This window comes from Anopheles maculipalpis, chromosome 3RL, assembly GCF_943734695.1.
Source record: "Anopheles maculipalpis chromosome 3RL, idAnoMacuDA_375_x, whole genome shotgun sequence".
NCBI lineage: Eukaryota > Metazoa > Arthropoda > Insecta > Diptera > Culicidae > Anopheles > Anopheles maculipalpis.
In genome coordinates this window covers 59048083-59073438 of record NC_064872.1, presented here as the reverse complement: position 1 = coordinate 59073438, position 25356 = coordinate 59048083, and the positions used below count along the sequence as shown (strand labels likewise).

Below are 25356 nucleotides of genomic sequence, written 5' to 3'. Positions count from 1 at the left end.
TAAATATGTTTGTTTTATTACAACACATACACATACATGCATTGATTTATTTTCCCTCGACCAAAACTCTTTACGCTGGCATTGCTTGACTTCGAGCTCCTATCGTCTTGAAACACTGCTCGATGTAACTAACCGTAAGAAAGATAAATCGATTCGAAATCAATTTCAATCACATGCTTCTGCCGTCCGTTACACCATCGCCAATGCAAATGAACCATTGCGACGAGGGGGCCAGCATGGAAGCAAAAAAAAAAACACACACACACAAGAAAGCCAGTCCGTCTTGCTGTTCACAGTCGGAAAAGGCAAATCTCCTATACGCCTACTTTGAAACCGATCCGACATATGGCTCATGTACAGTAGACCTGATCTGGCCTTGCCGGTGTGTGATGCGCGAGCATTGAACTGACTTTGCGAACTTGAAAGCGAGCGCGTTTGCTACCGGAGATGATCCGGAACGACTTCTGTCCAGCATCTCGTGCCGGTGCGAAATGCAAAACGAAGCGATAGTTTGGTAAGCAATTGATGAATGATCGTGCTTCATACGAGTGCTCTTGTTTTTGGGGTTCAAACTCAGTGTTTTTCTACAGCATCATTCTACACAGCTGATTGTGTTGAAAAACTTTTGCTATAAATTATGCATCAACGCGTTTGTTGTTGATTGCGATGAAACAGAACCACGCCACAACTTGCAAACAAATGCAACCGAAGTGAAAAGAGAGAATTGTTTGCATAAAATTTGACGACAACGCCACGTTTTTTTGTGGGTAGTGAGTGGCTTCTACCGAAAACATTTTGCACCACTGTTATGGATATTAATTATCGTTTAAAATTACTTTCTCTTCTTCCTTGTCTTGCAACTGATAAGCTTCCATTTTTCGCCTAGTCTTTGTGTCTCCTTGACACGCTTTTCCTCTTTGCGTTTCGGTCTTCACTTTCTTTCCAATAATGAGAAAAGTTTATGACAGGGTTTTGCTATTGCCCATTGCCCCTGCCATTATCATGTTCTGTGTTTGCTCTTCCAGAATAAGTGTAGATAAAAATAGAAACGAACAAAAAAAAAAGAAAAATACGGAAACCGCTGTACCGAACCTGGAAGGAAATTGAAATCAAACGATAACAACGAAATGGTCAAATAAAAAAGCCAACCTCACCGCACAGCTTCCTGAGGGCAATAGGCAAAAGCGTATGAAGAAAAGCCACCGAAGAAGGCAAAAACACAATCGTGGAATAATTAAATGACTTGGCAGGTTTTTGAGGCGGAATGAAAATTGATCGTTGTTAGCTGAAGCTATCGTGTGTGTGTGATGTTTTGCGGAAGGTTTTTCTCGACTGCTTTCTTGTTGTTTTTGCTGTTCTCACACACATCAAAATAGATAGGCTGCTACTATCGGGCCAATGTTAACGTAAGTGGGCTTATTTTTCAGCCTCAACCAAGTGTTGGGAGCAAGTGAACGGGTGTGATTTTTCTCACGGCTGTCACTATTAGTTTAACGAGTTTTATTTGGAAGCTTTATTGTTTCGAAGAAGTTTGAGACACTTTCGGTGGAAGATTTTGATGAAGTTGGTGATGAAACGATAAAAACGAATTATTTTGTGTATTTTTAAATTATTTTAGTTTTATTCTTCAAACTGTATTTTTTTCCTTTCCATGTAGCAAAAGCGTAGATTCCCAGTGTGCATTTTTCAGTAATTTTTTATTTTAATTGTGTGCTGTAAATTGTTTTGAAAGTGTTTATCACTGAAGAATATTAATTGAATTTGAAGTTTCTCGCAATTTTATATTTTTTTACTTATTACCTATTTTTTATTAACTTTATTAAAATTTATTAAATTAACAAATTTTATTTTTGATGTCTTTCACAAATATTTAACAGATAATTGTAAACACTTAACATCGTCTTAAGCATGAGCATGCCTTGCTTTTACTATATTCTACTTTTATTACTATATTCCACGAGTACTTTCCACTAAATATTTAATGTCCAAATAATGCACAGCTTCCACATTATTAGCAAGTGCATTTTATTACACAGCATGACTCACACACGGTTCAGAATACTGATGACGCAGCCACTTCTAATCACAAATCATCACAAAACTCGCATCTAAACCACCGAATCTAACGATCCCGACCCGGCGTCCTCGACCGTACAAAACTGGAAAGCAATAAAATCTACTGGTCCAACGTCCCCACGACGCCTAGCCAAGAAAGCAGCAGCAACCTCGAACGAAACTACACCACAAAATCCATCAATCAGTTCGGGCCGCGATCATGATCACGGCGAGTCACAGCAAAAGGGCGTCGTCGTGCGAGCTCTCGCGCGGCCTTCGAATATTAAAACGGGCAACTTAGCAAAGCTGCTCGTGCGCGAAGAAGTTCCGAGTAGAAAGGCATGGTGCCAGAGTGCGAAGGAAGAGACAAAAATGCTTCCCTGCTTGTTGGAGCCTGGCGACATCGGGTCGGCGCACCGCACGCAGTTGACACATTCTTGCTCCACGCTCGTTCACGCACAAACTTGAAGCTAGCTTGAATTTTTGGTCGTGCGAGATGGGATTGAAATGATGGTAAAGTACTTTCCGAAAGGAACTGTCGTTAAGGGACATTTGTGTTATATTATTTCGCAGGTTTCCTTCCTTGTAGAGCAAGTCCAACACTCTAAAAAACCACGAAAATAACCGCAACTATCGAGGCTAGATCACGATGATCTTTAATCGAGCAACGAACCACCGCGCATAACCGTTGCTACGGTGCAGACCTTTGCTGCCGAGTTAGTATTGGTGCGGGCAATGTTGAGGTGGAAAAAATGCGTGCACATGATTGGTGCTCAGGGACGCGGTTCGATGCGCTGTTGCCGTTGTTTCGATGTGCAAGCCGCTTTGTTATTGGAAGTACGCGTTGCTGTGAGGAATTTACAAAACTTTTGATTAAAGCAGTATTTTAAAGTAGAACAGTGGTATGTTAAAGTACAGAAAGTAGAAGGATAGCATTATTGTTGAGCTTGTAGCACAAATATTCCATAAGAAGCTCCTAAAAGATTCGCTGGATAAGAAACGATATTGCCTTACTGTATGAACTTTGCGGAACTCATTCAAGTACTTGGAGATAACTAAAAGTTTTGTAAAAATACACAATGTGTACAGGTTTTATTACTGGAATAATACAGTACATAACTTTGCAGCTTATATATTCAAGTTTTATAGTAGCTTGTTGATAATTTCATTTGACTTTTCTCAATTTCTGTCCTGCTTGCTCTGGTGCTATCGTATGAACTCATCAGTCCTCACCTTCAAACGGGCTTGTTTCACGTTCATGCGCATAGTCATACTTTGCTACAGAGAAACGATGAAAGTATTTCTTAACGATTCACATAAAATGTAATTTTATTATATGATTGAAAGCACTTTATCAGCCTACTCCTTCCTCTATTATAAAAACCAGTCATGCAAAACTAAGCCTTCTTGAGCTCGCAGAAAGAAAGAAAAAAAAGAGAGAAAAAAGAAGACGATGAGGAGGAGGAAAAGAGGTTCAAATAGAAGAGGAAATCACAATTTGTTACAAAAGATTTTTCCACAAAAAAGGATTTTTTACATGTCAAGTCGTTCTTTCAACCATTGCGGAGGGTTGTTGAACGAATTTTGTACATTTTACTTTACTCTTGCATTATTTATGGTTTATATTAATTTATGTCGAGTTAATCATGTAATGAATGTGAATCATGACAATATTTAGATTTTTTTTTTCAAGAAAAAAACTATTTTGAATATTTGTTTTTTTCTTCTTTCTATAAATAATTTAGTAAATTCTTCGTAAATCGTTTTTCGATACCTTTTGTGTGCCCAAAATGGTGTCATAACGATTAGGGAATTTGTAGCCTAAACAACATTTTAATGTAAAGCCAAACTCCTGAGCTAGCTGTGCTGTTGATGTGCCGCCGTTTACAATTGCAGCCTTGTAATAACCTTTTTTTCATTCTTCTTGGCAATGAAAATAAAGCTGTAAAATTTAGATCAATTGTGCCCGATCGGTATTTTACAATGTCCTCTGTCAAATCGTCTGTTTGTGCCCGTCGTTTGAACGTTCTCAAAACAACTCAAACTTAGAAACGAATTTTACAAAAAAAAAAAAAAATACTTTTTTCCCGATCAGAAGCCTTAACTCTAGCTCACAGTACAGCTGATGAAGGCGATCATCGCACAAACACTAGCTTACATGCAGCAAAAGTATGTGTTTGTAGGAAGGCGCAAATGAGTTGAATTATTCCGATTTTATGTGTAAAATTAGAAAGTTTTGGTTCTAAGTAAAAATGATTGATTTTTCGTCAATTCTTTATCAATATCGCAACGTGATTTTTGGTGGGTTCTTGGTTGACAGCTCATGTCGAGCGTAATATAAGACGCATCGCATCGGATGACTGGTGACAGGCATGACGTGAATGCCGTGGTGCGTATGAACTCATCTGTCCTCACCGTAAAGCGTGTTAAGGTTGAGTTGATGAGATCTGCATTTTAATGTAAGAAATCAAAAGAATCTATTTGAACAAGGTATTGTAAATAAAAGTTCAGTATATAGTCTCACCATCATAAGTCTAGTTTGTTTATTTATATTAAAAATTTGCTTCACGACTCTCCCGCTAGGGCGTATGAACTCATCCGAACTCATCGTCTGACGTGTTGCTTGTACTTTCATTTTATAGATTCGTTTTTCGTAGAATCTGCTTGTTTCAGATTATTTAAGGATGTATTTTTCACATAATTTGCTTGCAGTCATAGAATGTAAAGGTAAATTTATGTAATATTATCACTAAATATATTCGACTTATCTGTGATTCAGAATGATGCCTCGTCGCCGCCACAACAAGTCTGTTCTGTTCAAAGGGCGTATCGTGTTATAAGCAAACTGAGTAGATGATTGGGGTCTTAATAGGCTATACTGTGTGTTGGCTAATGACCGAGTGTTGAGTTATAAAAAGTCTCCACTTGTCCTCCGACTCTGGCAAAGCCGAGTTGAAATGTGCTCCTTCGATTCTGTTTAGGTTTTCTTAACTTTTTAAAGATTTGAGTTAGGCAGGTTAGAGCATTTTTTCACTTAAAGAACCAAGTATTAAAACTATCTTTTCTTCTTTTCCTTTTGCTCTCCTATTTTGAACTAAATTTTTGACTTCATTGACTTTATTCTGCCAAGCAAGTTAAAAAATAATATTAAAAACTGTTATTTTTAATAGGTTAAGCTCTGTTGCATAGCAATAGCAGAGCTGTTTGCTAAGAAATTGCAAGTAATCAAACTTATCAAACTTTCGGTAACTTACGTCTAAGAAACGAATAATTTATTATTGAACTTAAAGAGCCAACAAAAAAAATATTTAAAAAACCTGTAATTTAATAACTTTTTTAATAAATTCGATTTTCCTTTGGCATAAAACCGGCCAGGCTATGCAGCTTGTGATTTTGAGTGTAATTAGTTGTTCAAAAATATTCCATTCGTCTCCGATGTTTAAATTGAAATATTTTTCAATATTAAACTAAGAAAGACTCAGCACTTTATTCGGAAACATAAAATAATATATATTTTTGTGCTTTTATGACAAAATAATATGACTAACATTACTACTCAAGAGAATAACTCTCCACATTTCGCTTCACGCTTGGCCTGGCAAGTAACCTCCGTACAATTGACGATAGGAAGGAGTGTGTATGAACTCTGCAGAACTCGACAGCAGCCACGCTTTCTCAAAAACATAATAACCAAACAAAGCACCGATAAAATGTTGAACAAAACATTTTCAACTGTTGCAAGCAAGATCGAAAAAACTATATAATTTGCATTTCTCTAAGTAAATGATTACAATTAAATGCATACATAAAATGACATTGCCATGCGCTTCTTGCTCTTATGTAGGTATGAACTTTGCGGAACTCACGACGCGCTGTTCGAATGCTTGTATCCGGTAACTTCACTTTTTATTCAATTTTCCATTCAAATATTATGCGTTCATTACAAATATAATTATTTTGAAATGATGCATTTTAAAACTTTGTTTTTAAATATATTAAATATAACACCAAAGAAAATCAAAATAGCTAATTGCAATGGGAAAACGAAACAATAATTGCATGTGCAGATAAAACATAACTTATTAAATAGATTATGGAATATTGAAACGCATGAAATTTACTACAGAAAGTTAAAAAAAATTACATTCTGTACGAACGGAATTATAGAGTAACATTTTTAAACATCTTTCTTATTGTTTTCATAAGAATTTATTTTGTTTATTTATTTTTAAGTATTAGATCAAGTCGCGTGTTGTCATTTTCATAAGAATATTGTAATATAATTTATGATGGTTTATGAAGTGTAAAAATTTATAAATCGTACATATTTTCCCAATGCATTGTTTGAATAATTTATGGACTTTAAACCAGATGCATGCTTTCTTTACGAGGGACAGCTTTTGAAGACAATTCAGACATTAAACCAATTAAAAAATTAAAATAAATAAGAGAAAATTTGGTTAATTATATAATATCGGGCTATAATAAAGTCGGGCAATTAAACAATAAATTTAAATATATTGAGCCCTATTCTACCACGGGCGGCAGGAGCGGAGGTTCAAAATTCGTTCCCCCGTAGTGAGGACTGACTATCCAACTATGTGATATGGCCAAGTTTAGTAAGCCATTCGATGGTCAGTGTGACCTGGCAGGTCGTTAAAGTCAAGCAGAAGAAGAGCGCTATGTGACGGATGAACTAAAGAACAATTAAATTCCGAACGGACAACGTAGCGGCTGATATGATAGCGGCAACGGTCTTTCATACGGCAGCGAACGTTGTACTGAAAATAATCTTGTTTTAAACGTTTGAAAACCTAAAACCATGTCCAGGAAGACGGAAATGAATAGCCAAAGCATTCCAAGCTGTAGTTAAAAAAAAAGAACAAAAAAGAAATTTTGGCAACAATTTGATGCTAATGCCTATGAAATTCTCAACTGAGGTTCTTTAATTGGCGTTCTTACACAAGACATTATTTACAGCTAAAAGAATTTATCATAGCAAATGCCTTGAAAAACTACGGCGTGAATAGTGACGGCCTGACAGAAGAAGAATGCTTGAGGGAAAAAGAGGAAAATTGTTGGGTTCAATGGAAGGAAGCTGAAACTTTCAACTGAAGAACAATTACTGATTTTTAGCTTGAAATAAATTCATTTAAATTCTTGATCAAATTACCGAAAGGGACACCAAAAACTTGTTATGCTAATGAAACTTATTGAATTCTATTAATAATTTTCAATTTTCTACATGGTAATTTCAGGTAAGTTTGCAGCGCCAAAGCAGTGGCTTATAAAAAGTGGTTAACTGGAAAATAATTGTATAATTTTCAACTGAAACCGGTTCGAATGATTATCGTCCGAGCTGTTCTTCAGGGACGTGGCGATTCTAAGAATCGTTAAGATAATTCTTTATCAATGTGAAAGGCTGTATTCAGAAGGAGATTCATAAAAGCAATGAAAAAATAAAAAAAAATCGCAATGCATAAGGAAAACTGCATTTACAAGAATAAATTTTGTTGCTATGAAATAAAAATGGGTTTTCAAATAGAATAATTATATTGACGTTCGAAAGCAAACACTTCATGTTACATGAATCATGTAATACTCTACTAAATTACATAGCTTTGTACTAAAACCCAAATGGTGGTTGCTTGGAGCTTTTACCACGGAAAGCTTCGTACATTTTGTAGCAGAATTATTTCAGGAAATTTAGTACAATGGAATAGTCTTTAAAAGATGTATTTCAGGTATCAAAATAACATTTAATTGCAATAAAACTCTGGGAAAACGTGATAAATATGCTTCTTTTGTAAATTATTGCGAAAAAATGGTAAAGGGACGCGAACGGAAGATTAGCATGAGTGTGCTGCAGATTGCATACAAGCAGGAGCACACAGTGTGCAATGGCCAATAGAGAATAGTTTCTTACTTTCACATGTAGATGGCGCTAGCTTTTAAAAATCAACCGTTTGTGTGGTGCGAAGTCTGAAAAACACTATTGTTCGCATGCGAATTGTAGTAACTTTGTGGGCGAATATTTCTAAAACAGCTTACTAAAACTTCCCTTTACAAAAACGCAACAAAAGAACAGTTTCGGCTACATTAAATAACGACTCGTTCGACCGGTTGTATGATTCAATCAACAATCAAAGTTGACATAAATTTCTTCTCTTTATTCGTCACATTCCATGGTACCGCATTAGTGTTGAATCCTTGATTTTACCGAAAATCATTAACCATTCACCCATCTTTCTTGGTAACTTTCTGTCGCTTGCTGTGTGTGTGGGTGGTCTGTTTTTTGTTTTGTTTTGTCCCCTGTGCAAATGTGAGTGCCGCTACTGGCTTTGTGTAAGTGTTTGAATGGATGCAGATGATGAAACAACAGTTAGAGAGATCTTAAGTAAGTGTAGCAGAGTCTACATCGTAGCAATTCGACAAGAAGAGGTTTGGCGACACCGTGGGACACACAACAAACATCGATTTAAAGTGTTGAAATTGTTTTTTTTTCTTCTCCAATTTCCGCAGTGTTTGTTTGCCTGTTACGTTCTTTAATACAATCATACTTTTATCTCATTTTTGGCAGTGTATTGCGTTAACAGTGATTTTTTGGGTGCATTATTAACTCAATGCACGTTAGCTTTTGGTTTTTCGTTTACGTATTTACGTTGCTGGAGCTGGCTGAAGGATGGAGCTGGGTTTGTGTGCGAGTAGAACGGTTGTTGTGCCTAAGACATGCAAGAAGAAAAAGTTTGGTTGTTGTCTTGGACATTCTACGTACGGTTTGCATGAGGATTAGCGTTGGCGTTTGATCTACGTTAATGTGTGATGAATGGTTTACATAGTTGCTTTGCTACTTGTAGGAGAAAGGTAAAAATTTCTGCCAACCATATTAAGAAGTAACTGTTTGTAGGTAAACAAATGGAAGTAAAAATAAGCATTGAAAGTAAAACTCTTATTCTGTACAACTTATAATAACTTGACTAGTCGAAACATAAACATAAAAAGACAGGTAATAAATTGATAACTTAAAGGGAACACAATAAAAATATGATTTAAAACCACAGAATAACAGAATGACGTTCCAGATTGGAAAACGAACAACTTCAAACAGGAATGTGGCTTAAATTCGGGTTGATTTTTGCATCTCCAGACCACACACACGCACTGACGAACTACCTTTTCTATATTACAAACGGATGTGTGCGTGTGTGGAAGTCTGATGTAAATTAAAAATAAAACGAAATAAATTCTACTTTTCCAACTGTCTTTTTCGTTAGTGCGTTAAATAGTAACATCTAGAGAACATGTGGAAAATGTGTTTTGCTTTTCATTGTTAATGTCGAGAGAGAAAAGTGCCTTACAGCTCTAGCGATAGATTTTACGAGTTTGTATGCAAAACATTACGTGTAGTTTTGGGCCTTTTTCCTTTTTCTTTTGGTAGTGAAATGGTTAAATCGTTTTTTAATACACAGCGATTATAGTTAGGTGAAACGTTGCGACTTTTCTTTTTACAGGAATGTTTGAAACGGAAACAAATTTACAACATTCAATTGTTCGCTTAGTCGAACAGAAAACAGACGTTTTTTTTTGTTTTTGTTAGTTACAGCTTGCCTATAGAACTATTACCCTGTTTGTTTCCAATAGTGGATGTTTTTAGTGTTTCCATTTTTTCTTAAGTTTAGATTCCTTTTTCGAGAAAAAGCAGGTGAGAATAAGAACATATTGTGAAGCGGTAGAAGCCACACAAAGTTACAGAGAAGCATGGCAGAGAATGAGCTGTGCTGAGTGTTTTATTTTTATTTTCACGAATTTTCTGTGACTTTTTAGTACTTCAAGATTTATTCAAACCACATTCGAAAAGTGTATGTGGACGGGTGTGTGTGGAAGAGCGATAGTTAAAGGTTTGTTTGTGGTGTTTGCATTTTTTAGCTCGAGGTTTTATCTTTTTTCTTGCATTAAAAGCGAAGGAGCAACGCATTTTCTACGTTTAAAGTCGTGAAACTTTTGAGAAGTGAAAAGGAAAAAAGTTATAAAATTTATTCACTAACAGAAACAGGCAGAAGGACAAGAAAATCGAACAGTAAAAAGCAGAAAACGTTTTACTTTTGGTATAGTAAAGAAAATAAATGGCTCCAAGAATTGCATCCAACGAAGGAAGCATACGAAAATGAAACAAGCAAATAGCTCCCCTAACACATACTTAGTCCTTGGACATTTGTTAGCCTAATTTTAGGGGTTAGAATTTCGCAATCTATTTTCCTATTTTACTTCCTGGAAAGTTCAGCTCAGCAATGTAGTGTGTTGTTTGGTTTTGTTTGTTTGATCTTTATGTAATTGGCCACTTTGCACCGTGTTCGTGTGACGCTTGAGAGACTACGTGTGTGTTTGTGTGTTTTTGTTTCCTCTTTTTTATTCTTATACAAAATGTAACCGTACGTAACAAAATATATATTTATAAACATGTGTATATTTACTCAATTGGTTTCTGTTTGTTGTTTGTTCGCTTCCGTTTCGTGATTTTGTTCCATGTTTTTGCTTATACTTTTCTGTTTCTTTTTATGTTTTTCCAAAGTGTTTATTTACTATCGCATTTTAAATGTTTGTTTCTACACATTTCGTGGTTTTGTTATGCTTGGGTGTGATTTAGCCTTGCGGTTTAGTTTTGATTTTGTGCTGCCTATTAATGTTATAAAACTGTTTTTAAGCTTTTTGCTTTTTGAATTGCACTCTGCTTTCCGTTTTACTTCCATTTCATTCCAGTTTTTTTTATCACTCATTCTCTTTTTTCGCCTTTCAGTTAACGTTCGCTTCTACCACTTCCGTTTGATTTTTGTTCTTTTTTATTATTTTTCCTTAAAATATTTGTTTTACTCGCTTCTCGCTTTATGTTCACTGCAATTTTATTCACTTCTCATCTTCTTTCCTTTTCAACTTCACTATCCTATTTGCTGTATTTCTCCCCATAAACGACATGTATAACGACGCGCTGTTTTACGTTCACTTAATTTATTTGTTAAATCGAGTACAATAACTACACTCACACATACATATCTAGTTGAAGCACACCCGTGTTTCGCGTGCGTGTGCTGCTGGACGTTGTGGCGCACGGTGCAAATCCATCGATACACCGTCGATTTCACTCAAGTTTGGTTTAATGGTTTTTTTTGTTTTTGTGTTATTGCCTATTTTTTTGCGAGCGGTTTTTTCATCGCGCTCTCGTTTGAAATTCTTTTATAACTGCCAGCTTTTGTGTGAATGGGTTATTCCCTTTTTTTTGTATGTTTGAAGCCATCTGCTACCACATACCTTCAATATTGCATCAATTGCGATGCGCTTCTTTTGATCGGTTGCCTCGCTGTGACGCTGCGAACCAGTTGCTGCCGTCCGACCGACGTGTTGCGCTTGTCTACGATCGGCTACAATTTTGTCACGTTCCACAGATTTTGTGCTAACTGGTGCTGGCTGGAGCTGGCTGGTAGGGAGGGAAAAATGGTCACACACCCACTCATATCACACATCCCCTGGCTGAAGCAGAACGTCTCCATCTGCGCGTCAGGAAACGAACGGAAATTGTTCAACTTCAGGACGGGAACGCTGGAATGGATGGTCCGTCTCTTGCAGTTTTTTGTTGTTGCTTCCTCTCAATCGATCCTAGGCACTGCTGGAACGCTCCGTGGGTAACCGAAAATGCAACGTATCGGTGGTGGTGGTGATGATGGTGGAAGTGACGAGAGAACCACACCCTAGATGTACTTGCCCAGGTCGTCATGAAAATCGTGCAAATAGGCAATTAGCTGGGGGAACGATGGCCGCTGCTTGTAGTCCGCGAGCCAGCAACAGGACATTACCGTATAGCTGCCGGATGAAAGACGAGAAAGCATTAGTGGATGTGAAGGGAAGAGCTACCGACCGAGACACGGACTGGTCGTTAGAATTCTTGCCGATCGATTCCAGCGGGGCTTTTTTTTTATTTCTGGGGGCCAGAGTACGATGAGAGACTCACACCGACCAGACCGGTGTGAGCAATGAATGGAAATGTTTTAAGTTTCAAAGCAATTTGCATACTACACACAGAGCTTGGGAAACCGGACGTAATGCAATTTAATAACGAAATGACATTTGAACGGTTTTCTTTTTCTTTCTCCACCGATTTATTTCATGTTCGATTCACTCTCACTCACTTCTGCTTCTGGCTCTTCATTTCAGTTTTCTGTGCGATAATTTATTCAGGTGTTGCATACATGTATGCCGAGAAGGGGTGAACTCACGGTTAACTAAATTAAAGGATGAAAATAGGAAACGAACGAAGAGGTACGAAAAGCAAAATGGAGAATCCTGACATTCAATTAATGAGAACGGTTTTGTTAAACGCCGGCGGCACAGCTGACTCATCAAAATGGAGGACGGGTTTCGGGTGTTGTTGTAGAGAGTGGTGTAGAGTTTTAACTTCCATGATTTTCCATTAAATTTTTGCAGTATTTCTGGATTTCTTTTGACATTTGAAATTTGTTATTTGTTATTTTATTTGTTGAATTCAACGAACCATATGTGGCCGCCTTGAAGTGACTTTTTTTACGTTTTACATGTACAATTAACATTTACATTTTTACATTCAACATGTAATGGGCCGCACTGTACGTATACAATTAAGGAACGCAGAGCACGACAGGTCTGATTCAAAACGATCACACACGGCGTTGAATTCACGGCACATGACGAGGAACGGATCAGAGGAGCGATCTTGCCGGGGTGTAAATGCTGATTGGAAAGAGCAACGCCATCGAGTCGATGCGATTGTCAATTAGACATGCGACAAAAAGTATCTGCGCGTTACAATTCCGCTGTTTCAGCGACTCCAGGCCAAGTAACGCGCAACGTCCATTGGAGTCCAGCTGGACACTCCAACTACGCAGCTCAAATCGTGTAAATTTACGCTTGATGGATTCTAGGCGAGCCAACGAGCATGCCGTTATGGGCCACCACACCACAGATGGAACTAAGGAGCAGTACAGCATCTTAACGACAATCGGGTCGGTAAGATCGCGCGCAAGCTTCTTCAAAATGTCAACTAGCTGATTCCCCTTAGTCACGATGTGCTCTAGCTGGTCATGGAAGCTCAACTTATCGTCAAGTAGCACGCCTAGGTCTCTGACGCAGCATTTATGGACAAGGGCAGTGTCCTTAATGGTATACGTGCAGATTAAGGGATTACGCTTTCTGGCAAATGTAACCTCAACACACTTATCGACGCACATCTCCAAGCCATTCGTACAGCACCAGGTCTGGAACGCACTGAGAGCATTATGGATCTGGTTCTGGAGCTGATCTTCCTGGTTGCGTATCGGAAGGTACAATTTAGCGTTATCCGCGTAAAGCAGGTGGCTATCAGGAGGAAGCACACGTGTGACGTCGTTCAGGAATATTACGAAGAGAAGCGGACCAGGGTTGCTTCCTTGTAGTACTCCTGAATACCCGTTGATGCTTCGAGAGGTTTGGTCCCCCATCTTCACACGATACAAATGGTTGGTGAGGTAGGACCGCATCCAGTTCAGCATTTGTGCCGGAAGACCAAGAACCTGAAGCATGGCGAGCAGCAACGAAAGCGGAACGCTGTCAAAAGCCTTGAGATCCTTTAAAATCGCTTCGATTTGAAGGGCTGCATCGATGGTCTTGTGGCAGGTGCTGATAAACTCAACCAGATTGGTGGAAGTCGAACACTTGGGGACAAACCAGTGCTGAGCGGTGCTGAGGTAGTTTGAGGCAGCAGCAAGAATAGGCTCGTACATGAGCAGCTCGAAAATTTTTGCGTTAGCGCAAAGTGTTGTGATGCCGCGATAGTAAGACGCATATGATTTGTCGCCTTTCTTGTGTACCGAATACACCCAATCACAAAGATTCCCAAAAAATTGCGACTAATATGGGGTCAACAGCGGTGGCGTAGCGTTTAAGTATGGATGGTAGAATGCCATATAGACCCGGAGCGATCGAGGGTTTTTTGTTCGATTAATGGCTCTGATGACCGATGACATTTCAATAATCGGTAAACTAGGAACCATGGCCATGTATAAATGTACAAAAACACGTCGTAGGTGATGCCAAAGAGAGGTATATCGACAACTCAAATAGCATCAATTGTGTTGAGCTAGCAATACGGCATGTTCGGCTAATAATTTCGCTGTGCATTGATTTTCCTTTTTTGCGTATGATTTAATGTTGGATGAATTTTGCCAGTTTTGTTAAAGTGGCAATGAAAAGAAATGAGACATATACAGCCCCAACAAGGTTCGGCAAAGGATACTGATGTTTAAGCTCAAGTTAAGCTCCACGGATACAAGAGCGAATTGAATACCCAACAACGCATTATCGGTTGAATTTAATATTTGAAAAAACCAGAGGTGGATTTAGCCCTTCTCAGGCCCTAAGTGGAAATGGTGCCCAGCTATCGCGGCCCTTTACTTACGCCAGCACTTACAACAATCAATGCCTTTTGAGTTTCAGTTCGGAGCCCCTTTCGAGGTGGGGGCCCCACGCGGTCGCTCAGTTCACTTATGGGAAGATCAGTCTCTGTTACGAACTAATAGCATCAGTAGTATGTTTCTGGTAATAGATAATAGGTATGTAAAAGAATCAAAACTATCAGTAAGTGATTATCAGGATTCCGATGTTTCATTTCGTTTATTGATATGATCTTTGTCAAGCAAAATAATTAACAAAGAGGAGAATCTGATGAAAATCACAACGTAGCTGCTTTGCTCAGATCAATTAAACATAACTTTCAAGATCATGATACTGTGTTCTTAATAAAACTATAAACATCAAGGTTTGTAGCTGCAGCAACGGATACCACGACATTGACCACATCCTCTGGTCATGTGTGAAGTTCGGATACGGGCAGACCTGGACTCTTAGCAACCGTTCGGGCATCATTAAGATCCCCAGGTGGTGCCGCTGCGCGATATCCTGGGCCAGAAGGACTACGAAAAGGCGCGAATTCTGTTTGACTTTGCCAAAGAGATGGGAATCGTCATTTGATCCTTTCCCCCCCTGCCCTCCCGTAGATTGTACGCACTATCGTCAGATTAGTGAATTGTAGTTTGTTATGATTATGCGATCGATAAAGAAATTGGAATCGATAAAAATTGGTTAAGGAGATCTTAGGCCGTAGCTGGCGACCTTGTCGTTGGCGGAATGTCTGGATTCGATTCTACAGTAAGCTTACAAGGTTATTGTGGCTGTCGGTTCCTTGCGTTTTGTAGGTGTCAGGGACGCCAGCAACAACATTAGATCACTGAACCAAATGAATTAGGTTTGGACGACGTGTAGTTGTATCTGGCGTCTTTACTGTTGGCGGAAAGTGTGAGTTGGATGCTACTGTAGCTTCACAAAGTTGTAGTGGCTTTCGGACTCGTTCGTTCTGCCGATGGTGGGACCCGCTACAGCATCCAAATGCTAGCAACGATATGGAGTGCCGATCACCACAAAGTATTCAAATCAAAGGGGGTTTTCTTGGGAGATAGTTGCTAGTCTCAACAACACGATGCTTCAAAGAGGCGCCATCCCCTTAGAGGAAATAGAGAGGACAACAACATCAGAACCACACCTGGCAGCAACAACATCCACAACGGAGCTCACCCGGGATAAGGTGTACTTGAATTAAGAGGTTCTTCAGCCCCTTGTCCATTATGTTATAAAACATGTAACGTGAAAAGAGATAAGTTGGTTCGATTCAGGTAAGTTCACAATGTCTTTTGTTAGGAACCGAATCTAACCTAACCGTAAAGATCTGCTTAAGTCTATCCGAATGGACTGAGGAGGAAGCGTTTTTGTTAAAAAATGAGTATGTGTGATAGTGCGTATCAGAACACCTAAAGATCGGTTGGGAATATCGGGCGGCAGGACGCAATAAAAGCTCGTTTCGTCTCTACCTCTCTCGCTGTACTAATAGCTCATTTTTCCAATTAACCTTCCACCTCATTATTTCAGATGGAAGCCCTCTTTTAGTTCTAAGATCTCAAATCTGTGATCGTATCTAACCGATGGTGCTGATGCCAAGAAAGGCTGGGGTAAATTTACAAAATGGGAGCCATTCACAAGTGTTTAAGGCCGAGCCATTGATGTAGTTTCAAAGTCTCAGCAAAACAAACAGTGATGTCGAGAAGTATAAAAAAAACATGTTTCAACATAAGAAAATAACTTAAATTTAGGAAGGTATAGCTCAACAAAGTTTCAAATTAGTAAGCTATAACGATGCAAGACTATTGTTGAAGGCTACGACTCTCGTAGATGATAATCTGAGAGTGTTTATAACTTTGAAATTTATAGAGTTAATAGGAGAATTTATCTAACATAGAAGGTAGAGCCCAGCGCATGAAAAATGAGAAAAGATGAAGATCTTGTAAATATTTTATAATTAATTATGACGGTACAATGCCGGATTGCCAGAAAACAAAAATACGCCAGAAACAAAATAAATTTAAAATAAATTAGTTGAAAATCGAAAAAGAGCAGAGAAAAGACATGCAATTTGAACGAAACAATAAACGAAGTAAAAAGTATTATTAAAATTTACATTAACGAATAAAACGTTACAACCGTCATTTTAAATCAATCAAGAAATAAATCAATGATGAACAATATGTTGATCCAATATAAGCAATGATTCAAGTAAACTAAAAACCCTAAATATGTATAAAATGATCCTATAATTTAAGCGTCAAATTCACCCCGGATGAATATTTAATCTCAAATTCATCCCCAAATAGACAGTGTCGTGGCAAATGCACCGATTACGTGCTACCCAGAATGGGCAATTTTATGCGTCATTCGTCCATCCAACAACCGGCATTTTAATGGACTGTGTTTCTGTGCGTCTTAAGACAGAGGAGAAATAAAACATTATTACTAACAGACGGCTTGCAGTCAGTCTGCGTTTCCCGTTTCGGAAGGCGCGAACCGGCACCATGGTGCCACGATAATTGAATTAATAAATCTAAAGTGATTAATTTGTCTTTCAATTAGCTTTCGCTGCCAGCCATAAAGATGATATTCTTGTGTTTGGGGTTTGAGAATGCAGACCAAACTTAAGGATAGTTTTTTTTTCTATTTGTTGCCTTTATTGAGGAGAATTTATTCATCTCAATTACACTAGCTCACGATTGCCATGATCATAGAATGGAAAAGATGCTGTTGTTTGCTCAAATCTTCTCCCGCAAGTTCAATTGACTTGAAATGATATACGGCACAAAAGGACAAACATGCAATTGAATGTAGCTCGAAAGCAAGAGCTTCGGACCAGACGGTTTTGTTGTTTGAAGGATGTTTCATGTCCAATGCAAGGCTACGACAAGCATCAAACTACGTCCACAGATTGAACGCCCTTGTGCGCACTGCTGTTGCTGTTCATTTTTCTTCGATTCTTAGCCAAAAAGCAAAAGGGCAGATTATAATTTGTACGCCATTTGGCTTATCCTTTCTTCCGAGACATCCTTTTTTCGCTAATGTAAAAGCGAGCCGTGGAGTGTCCTGCCGAAAATATGACGCAAGTAAGTGCTTAAGCATTCATTATTCAGTTCACTCTGCTTTGCATAAAGCTGTAAACAATGGTCAAGTACTTCAGTGGCCTCTGGAGAGAGTAGAAGAGTTCTGCCTCTTCCCTAAACAAAGACAAAAAGGATTACAGTGCTTTTTTTTAAGCCACAGCCTCTCTATTCTCCAACAAGCTCTTGTTGGCATTGTTTTGCTCTGCACTGGACAAGTGTTCGCCCTGGCGTGAAGCATCTGCAGTGTTCTATCACTTACGAACAGAATCACGAGGAGTGAGGGCTGCTGGAGCAAAAAACATGCACAATCAAAACACAATGGAGGGTCAGGGATACGGGACACGTTTGGGGCGAATTATTACAGCTTAAACTTTTGTTAATTTTATGCTACATACTTCCACAATAGCACCAGCGGAAAGGCTTAAGTGGAGGAACAACATTAGCATTACAATGGAGCGATGTTGCCAGCTGTCTGGACCGAAAAAAAAGAACAAATTGGGTGAGACCACAGCTATGATCAGTGTTCTTGTTGTGGCATATGTGTGTTGTGTCGTTACGAGACTGATACAAATGCAAAAATTATTTCAATTATTCAACAATTTATATTTAATCTTCAAATTGGGGGAAACAATGCTCTGACAAATATAAATAATCGATAACAGGCAATGGATATATGGACAACTAATTATTATTTTTGATTTAATAGTAAAAATTGAGCCTGTCTCTTGGATTATCTCTGAAAGATATTCCTTAAATTGCCAAATAAACAATCATAAAGGGAAAAAATAAAATGATGAGGTGTATTAATAGAATATCAGCAACTAGATGGAGCGTTTGCACATTTTGATAATAATTATGCATATCTAATGAGGGGCTGACCGGTAGTAGATGCGACAGTTCAAATCCCACTCTAGACTTTCCTCCCTAGCGAGGACATACTATTCAACTATGTGGCATCTATCAGCGAATCTAGGAAGCTAATCGAGGACCTATAAGGTCGATAAGTCAAAAAGAAAAGAACGATTTACCGCTACGTTTACTGTCTATTTGCTTGGGAATTGTGCTACGCGTACTATTCGCTCTAAACATCTCTATTTTACTAATAAACTCGTCTACAAATTCGATCTGGCCAGTCATTATTACCTTTTATGACAAGCAAATGTAGAAGCAGAAATAATCTTATGCTCTCTCTCTTTTTGGCTTAAGGACCTTCTATGTCACGCCTGCCATCTTACGGCCTACTAGACTTGCCGATACCACGCTGTTGGGTAATCAGTCCTCACTACGGGTGGGGACGGTCCGGATGGAATTTGAACCCCATTCCTGCCGTTTGAAGACTGGCGCCGTTTCCGGCGTCAAGTTATCGTTGGATAATTGAAGCCATCTTTTCAACTTGTCCATGGCTAAGTTGGATGTATCAAAATGTCAAAAACTGGCATCGAAATAAAATCTGTTTGGAATCGGGAGAGTTTGTAAGAAGTAAGGGTGAATTGAAAAGAATTTGCAATTAGGAATGAATACATTAAGGCCAGCAGCAATAAAGACATCAACCTGTAAAGAGTTATCGAAACAGGTTTTCAGGAACAGGTACAGGAAATAGGTAAAGAGATATCGAAGCTTGTAGTCATTTAGATTGGCCTCGTAAGTTATTAAAGCTTGCCGATATCCGTGGCACGATTCTCTACCGGTCTCTTCAATTTCTTGGCTTCGCGGATGACATTGACATCGTTGGCAAGACGACAGCAAAATGTAGTGAAGCGTACACCGGACTGAAACGTGAAGCAGCAAGAAGCAGAGGAGTTCTGCTATCTTGGGACTGCCGTAACTTCGGATAACGATGTCAGCAGCGAAATCCGGACGCATTGTTTAGGGGAATCGTGCCTACTACGGCTTTCGCCGTCTGTTGAGATCCAGAAGACTTCGAGACCGCACGAAATGTGAGATATATCGCACATTGATTCGCCCGGTGGTCCTATATGGCCACGAGTCTTGAACCATCCGAGCGGAGTATGCAAGCGTCCTTGGCGTGTTTGAGCATGGAGTGTGGAGGAGAAGGATGAACCACTAGCTTGCTGAGCTCGTGGTTCATACGGAGAACTGGACATCCAGACGGTTGCAAAGACCGGCAGGATACGATGGCTGGAGCATGTTATGAGGATGCTGAACTCATGCCCCACCAAGAAGGTGCTCGTCAGTGACCCCCAGTTCGGCACGAGGCGTCGGAGAGCACAGCGAGTTCGTTGGCTTGATCAGCTTAAGCGAGACCTGTCGGAGATCGGGTGCCTACATGGATGGGAAGCTGCAGCCAGGGATCGAGTTTCCTGGAGATCTATTGTTGAACGCGCTATGTCACGACGACGTGCTATTTAAAAGAGCAGGCCAACATGAGTGAGTGAGATGTGTTTATTATTAAATTATGTATAAAAAAATAATTTTCACGTCCGCAATACAGGCTTTACGAGAGCACCATGTATAAAATTTCCTATTGCAGCGTTTAAATCTCAGTAATCCTATTCCTATAACGTCCTAGTGCTCAAATTATAGTCGAAGTGTATTGAATACTCGTTGAATCGACGCACTCACTGGCCTTTCGTCGTTTTTCTAGCCGTTATAACAGGCGCTCGTTATAGTGCGGCAGATCAGTACGATCAATTCAGTTTAATTTTGAAAAAGGGCGTATCGGAAATAGGGCCCTCTAATCTATTTTCCCATGTCGCGGCATAAGGGCACCAAACGATCGAACCATACTCTAAAATAGGACTAACTAAACTGCAGTACAGTGTTTTCAAGCATACGAGATCGTCAAAGTCTTTCGTCATCTTAACTATTAGCCCTAGTGTTATGTTTCCGCGACCAAATGATTATCGTCATTCCTCTATAGTAAGATACGAGACCTCGGACATCGGCATCGGCATCACATTACTCCCGGAACCATTATGTGATGAATGCACATCTTCAACGTATAGGTCTCCAAGGTTTGCCAAGCTGTAGTAACGGATACCACGACATTGACTGCATCCTCTGGTCATGTGTGGAGTTCGATGCGGCTAGACCCGGACTCTTAGCAGCCGTTGGTGCATCAGGAAGATCCCTGGCGGTGTCGATGCGCGAATTCTGTTTGACTTCGCCAAAGAGATGGACATCGTTCTTTGATCCCTCCCCGTAGATTATACGCACTATCGTCCGAATAGCTAATTGTAGTTTGTTCTGTTTATGCGCCATTCGCCAGTTCAGTCCCAAAGAATCGATAAAAATTGGTTTAGGAGATCTAAGGTCGTAGCTGGCGACCTTGTCGTTGGCGGAATGTCTGGATTCGATTCTGCAGTAGCCTTACAAGATTATTGTGGCTGTCGGCGCGATGCGTTTTGCAGGCGTCAGGGTCACCAGCGACAAGATTAGATCACTGTATCAATTGAATTAGGTTTGGACGATGCGAGGTTGTGACTTGTGGCTTTGCTGGCAGTAGCAGTAGCTGGCGCAATGCGTGAGTTAGAGCCTACTGTAGCTTCCCAAAGTTGTAGTGGCTTTCGGACTCGTCCGTTCTGCCGATAGTGAGGCTGCCAGCCACAACATCCAAATGCAAGCAACGACATAGAGTGGCGAACATCACAAAGTATCCGCAACAAATGGGGATTTTCTTGGGAGCCAATTGTCAGTCTCCACGTCACAATGCTCCAAAGAGGAGCTTACACCTTGGAATTAGAGAGGACAACTTTAGAACCATCCCTGGAAGCAACAACATCCACAACCCGGGATTAGGTTCACATGAATTGAGGGAGAAGAACATGTCTAGACTTAAAATAGGATATGAGTTTAATGAATTGTAAAGGTAGACATAAGATTAGATTTTAAGGAATGACGGCCTGGCCTCCATTTTGCAAAACCTTTTGCAGGGAATAAACTAAAAGTCCTTAACTAAAAAACCTCGAATTAATATAAATGTAGTTCTGCTGTGCATTTCTTTCGTAAATGTTTATTTACAAAAAAAATATTTATCTCGTAAACGCATTCAAACATTTTCATAAAGAAGTCAGGTTTTACATTGAAACTATTACTGGCAATTATGTTCGGCCTCACGTCCCAGATACAGCCAAACTTTGCACAAAGTGCAATAAAAACTACACAAAAACACACAACCGAAACCATCACCCAGATTCATTCAAAACAAATTTTCAAATTAGTTTCAAAAAAAAAAAAAAAAAAGATCCAAAGCGCTCCGAACATCACTGCCAATAAATCAAAATAAAAACACATCAAACCACGGCAAAACATCGAGCTCATTGCCGGTTCTCGCTGAGCGTTCTTCCCCTCCTACTGATGTGCATCCATTACCCGGCTGTAAGCTGTCGTAAAGTGAGGTTCATTCGCTCTCCGCCAGTAAGAAGCGCGAAAAAAAAAAAGTTTTTCCCTAGTTTACGGTTCACTTCACCCATTTGGCTTGGCGTGGCGCACGCTTTTATTATTTGCACTTTATGATCCCGCGCCGGAAGCTGGCGACACTTTTTGGCCATACTTTAGTGGAAACTTTTACACCCAGCCCAGCCACGGAACGTGCCATTCGTGCAGGATAGCCCGCTGGAGGAGGATGCAAAGTTGGGCGGTGAAGTTAGTGTTGGTTTTTGTTGCTTTTTGCGTTTTATTTTGTTTGTTTGATGCTCCTATCGGAAGGAAATAAAGATTGGAACCGTTACATCGCGCGGTACGGATCCCTCGCGCACTCGTGTATTTGAACGGGGGAATTGAGCGCTTTGCGCGCTTACTTTTGTTTGTTTATGTGTTTTTGTTACTGGTGTCTTTATTTAAAAAAGTTGAATTATTCAACTCCATTAGCCTGCAGTGCACGGGCCCGAGCATTTGGATTTATGCTTCCGGCAACGATTTTTGTAGCCAATGTTGCGCTTGTCGCAAACATGGTCGTTTTCTCCGTTTCCCACCAGCTCTCGGGTGGGTGTAATAGAGCTGAGGGTTTTTGTTGTTGTTACTTCTTCGGCACGGCAGAACAGCACAAGAAAGACTTTAGTAGTTGGTATGCTTTCGCTCCACTTAATGGCGCTTTATTTTGCATGAACGTTGGGTGGTTGTTGTTTTACATTTCGCGTGCTGATGATGAGGGACAAAAAAAAAAAAGGGAATCAAAAACTACGCAACCCGAAAAGGCATGATCGTCGCGTTCCACTGCATAAGGGGAAACTGTTTTAAGAAGCCATTCCCACCGATTCACCAATAATGGGCGAAGCTGTGTGGAATAAATGAGCATTAAATTCTACCAGCAATGGTGTTTTTGGGTGGTTCTGGTTCTCGTTCGTTCCGCATCGAAAGTAGCTTCCTAGCGCCCGGAAGATAAAGAGACATAAGACACCCGATGCAAGTGTGCGATAGTGGAGTTTCGCTGCTCGGCGAAGATGCGTTTGCATCGCGATAGAACGACAAATGCCCGGGATGGTTGGACGATAATGGGCAGGGAAGTTGTTGCAGTTGTTTTGTGTCTGCATGTAAGCGACGCGACGCGATTGGGCAGGATGTTTTGACAGCAACAACCGGGCGCGAGAATGCAGTCGTTTGGTTTAAGTACCCGTTGGGCCCATTCGCGTGACTGGCGAGGCGTAACGGTATGTAAATGATTTTTTTTTTGCATTACGAAACCACTCACCATTGGAATCGGATGGCGAGAGAAGCGGGATCTGAGTAGAACTAATAATAACCCCGAAAAGGACACTTCCTTGCGGCTGTTTTGTAAACGAATGCATTTTGTGGAGGGGGCAAATTTTTCTCTCACCAATGCTGACAACTGTGAGGGTAAGGTTAAAAGTTTCCGGATCTATGTGTGTTTTTAAACGCTACGATAATAATTCTTATCCAAAACTTAAAACATTTTATATGAAACTATGTTCATCCAAAAGGCTTCATAAGTTCCCATTTAAAACTCAACGGTCAGTCGAGACAAACGTTACCGAAAGTGTAATAAAAGATTTGAAAAAGATCAACAAAGCGCGGTATGCCGTTTTTTAAATAAATACAGGATGCTTTCAGGCTTCAGGACCGTAAGGCTACATTTGGTTCAAATTTATAATATGCAGCAACATAAACACTGTAACACGAAAACACCGAATAAATGAGTACAACTCAACATAGAAAATCTAACTCATAACTGCTGGGGACCACCAGTTTCGCCATCCTAAATAAACGATTATCGGAAACATTAAAAATACGAAACTTCTTGATATGCTACATATAGGTAAACAAAGGACCGCAAAAAAGGTAACGCATAAATCGGTGCAATAAAACAGCATTCTTCGTACGAACGACCGAAGGGAGAAATTAGCGATAAGCGTATGCAGCCTACGCCCGTGGCCATAGAACTGGCATCCATGTACCCTTAGAGAATCATCACATGTAAACTACAAGCTCGACAACCAGGAAAATGCTAATAAACATTCTTAGTTCAGGCAACGCATTCTTGGTCGCCAGAAAACACGTCCATGCTGTCGGTGCAATTAATTAAAACGGCCGAATTGAAAGAGGATTACAAAAATCCTAAAACAAAATTCTCAGATAAAACTAGGATTTTACATCCCACACTACTCTGACACTAATACCCACTTACAGTATGTAGCATTAGCACCAGTACTGTTAAAAATTGTTAGTATTTAAAACCGTCCATTTGTCGAAATAAAGGACTTACAATCATAAACTGAACGAGAGCAGCCGCGTTCGCGTTTCTTGTCACTCGATAAAACACGTCCCCGTGTACAAATCCCTCAGTGATTTATAATGTGCGTTGAAAGTGCGAAGGCGATTTGGGAATGGAATCATTTATCGAAAACAGTTAATAGTTTTCTTGGGTACAATTGATACGGTTAGAGTACGAAAAGCAGACTGTCTGAAGTGATGCAAAACTTAAACAAATTAGCCCTGCTTCACAAGTATATTTTGTATATTTATGAAATACATAGTCTACCGGAATATGGCTCAAATAGCCGCTATTAAAACAGAACAAATATTAGACGCTATTAATATTATAAAACAAATCGCAGATGTTCCCTGAATACTCATATTTTTCATCAAAATGCTCAAACAATCTGTTGAATTTCCGGGCTATTGATAAAACGGAGTCATTTGAACCGTATTGCTTATTTCTAAAATCTCTTTAAATAAGCTGTTGGTTTCATCTTGCAGTTCTTTTAACGTTTATGCTATTTTTTCTTCTAATATTTCCGGGGCATCAAAAGTACCACATAGCAAACCTGCAGCAAATAATGCTTGAGCATTTCTACGTCTGTTTTCTAAAGTCTCTAGTCCCAGAAATAAATGTCGACCCCGGTAGGAAGGAAAATTTTTGCGGTCTTGCCACGGTAAGCGTCGATTAGCATAACAGAAAGATTTTCTTTGGATTGATTAAATTTTTTTTTCCATAATTCCGAAGGTGGGCATTGAATAATTGAACCATATTGCAGGATGGTTCTGGCAAGCGCACAATATAAGGCTTTTATACAAGTAAGATCGTTAAATATTATAAGCAATTGCAGTCTACTATATGGCGACCCAGTGGTGTCGGCGACAGCGCCACCGGTCTTCATATGTTCAAATCCAAATAGAAGGTCGTTAAGCCAAGAAGAAGAAGAAGAAGAAGAATAAGAAGAAGTCTACTATTGTAACAATACTCAAATACTTCCAATAACTAAGTTTTACTTTAAAAGTTTGTTATTCAAAACTTAAAAATTCATGTAAATATATTTTCTTTTTACGAAATAGCCACCACAATAAG

The 25356-nt window shown here is 39.4% G+C and overlaps 1 protein-coding gene across 1 annotated transcript in view; it reads right to left on the bottom strand.

Annotated features, from left to right (window-relative positions):
* The window catches only part of LOC126561839 (tyrosine-protein kinase Drl), a 483362-nt gene that overhangs the window by 399996 nt on the left and 58010 nt on the right, over positions 1-25356 (bottom strand). The window contains exon 12 of the mRNA XM_050218172.1: positions 11795-11907. Within this exon, the coding sequence (XP_050074129.1) occupies positions 11796-11907 (112 nt within the window). The 3' untranslated portion in view covers position 11795. The remainder of the gene's footprint in view (positions 1-11794; positions 11908-25356) is intronic.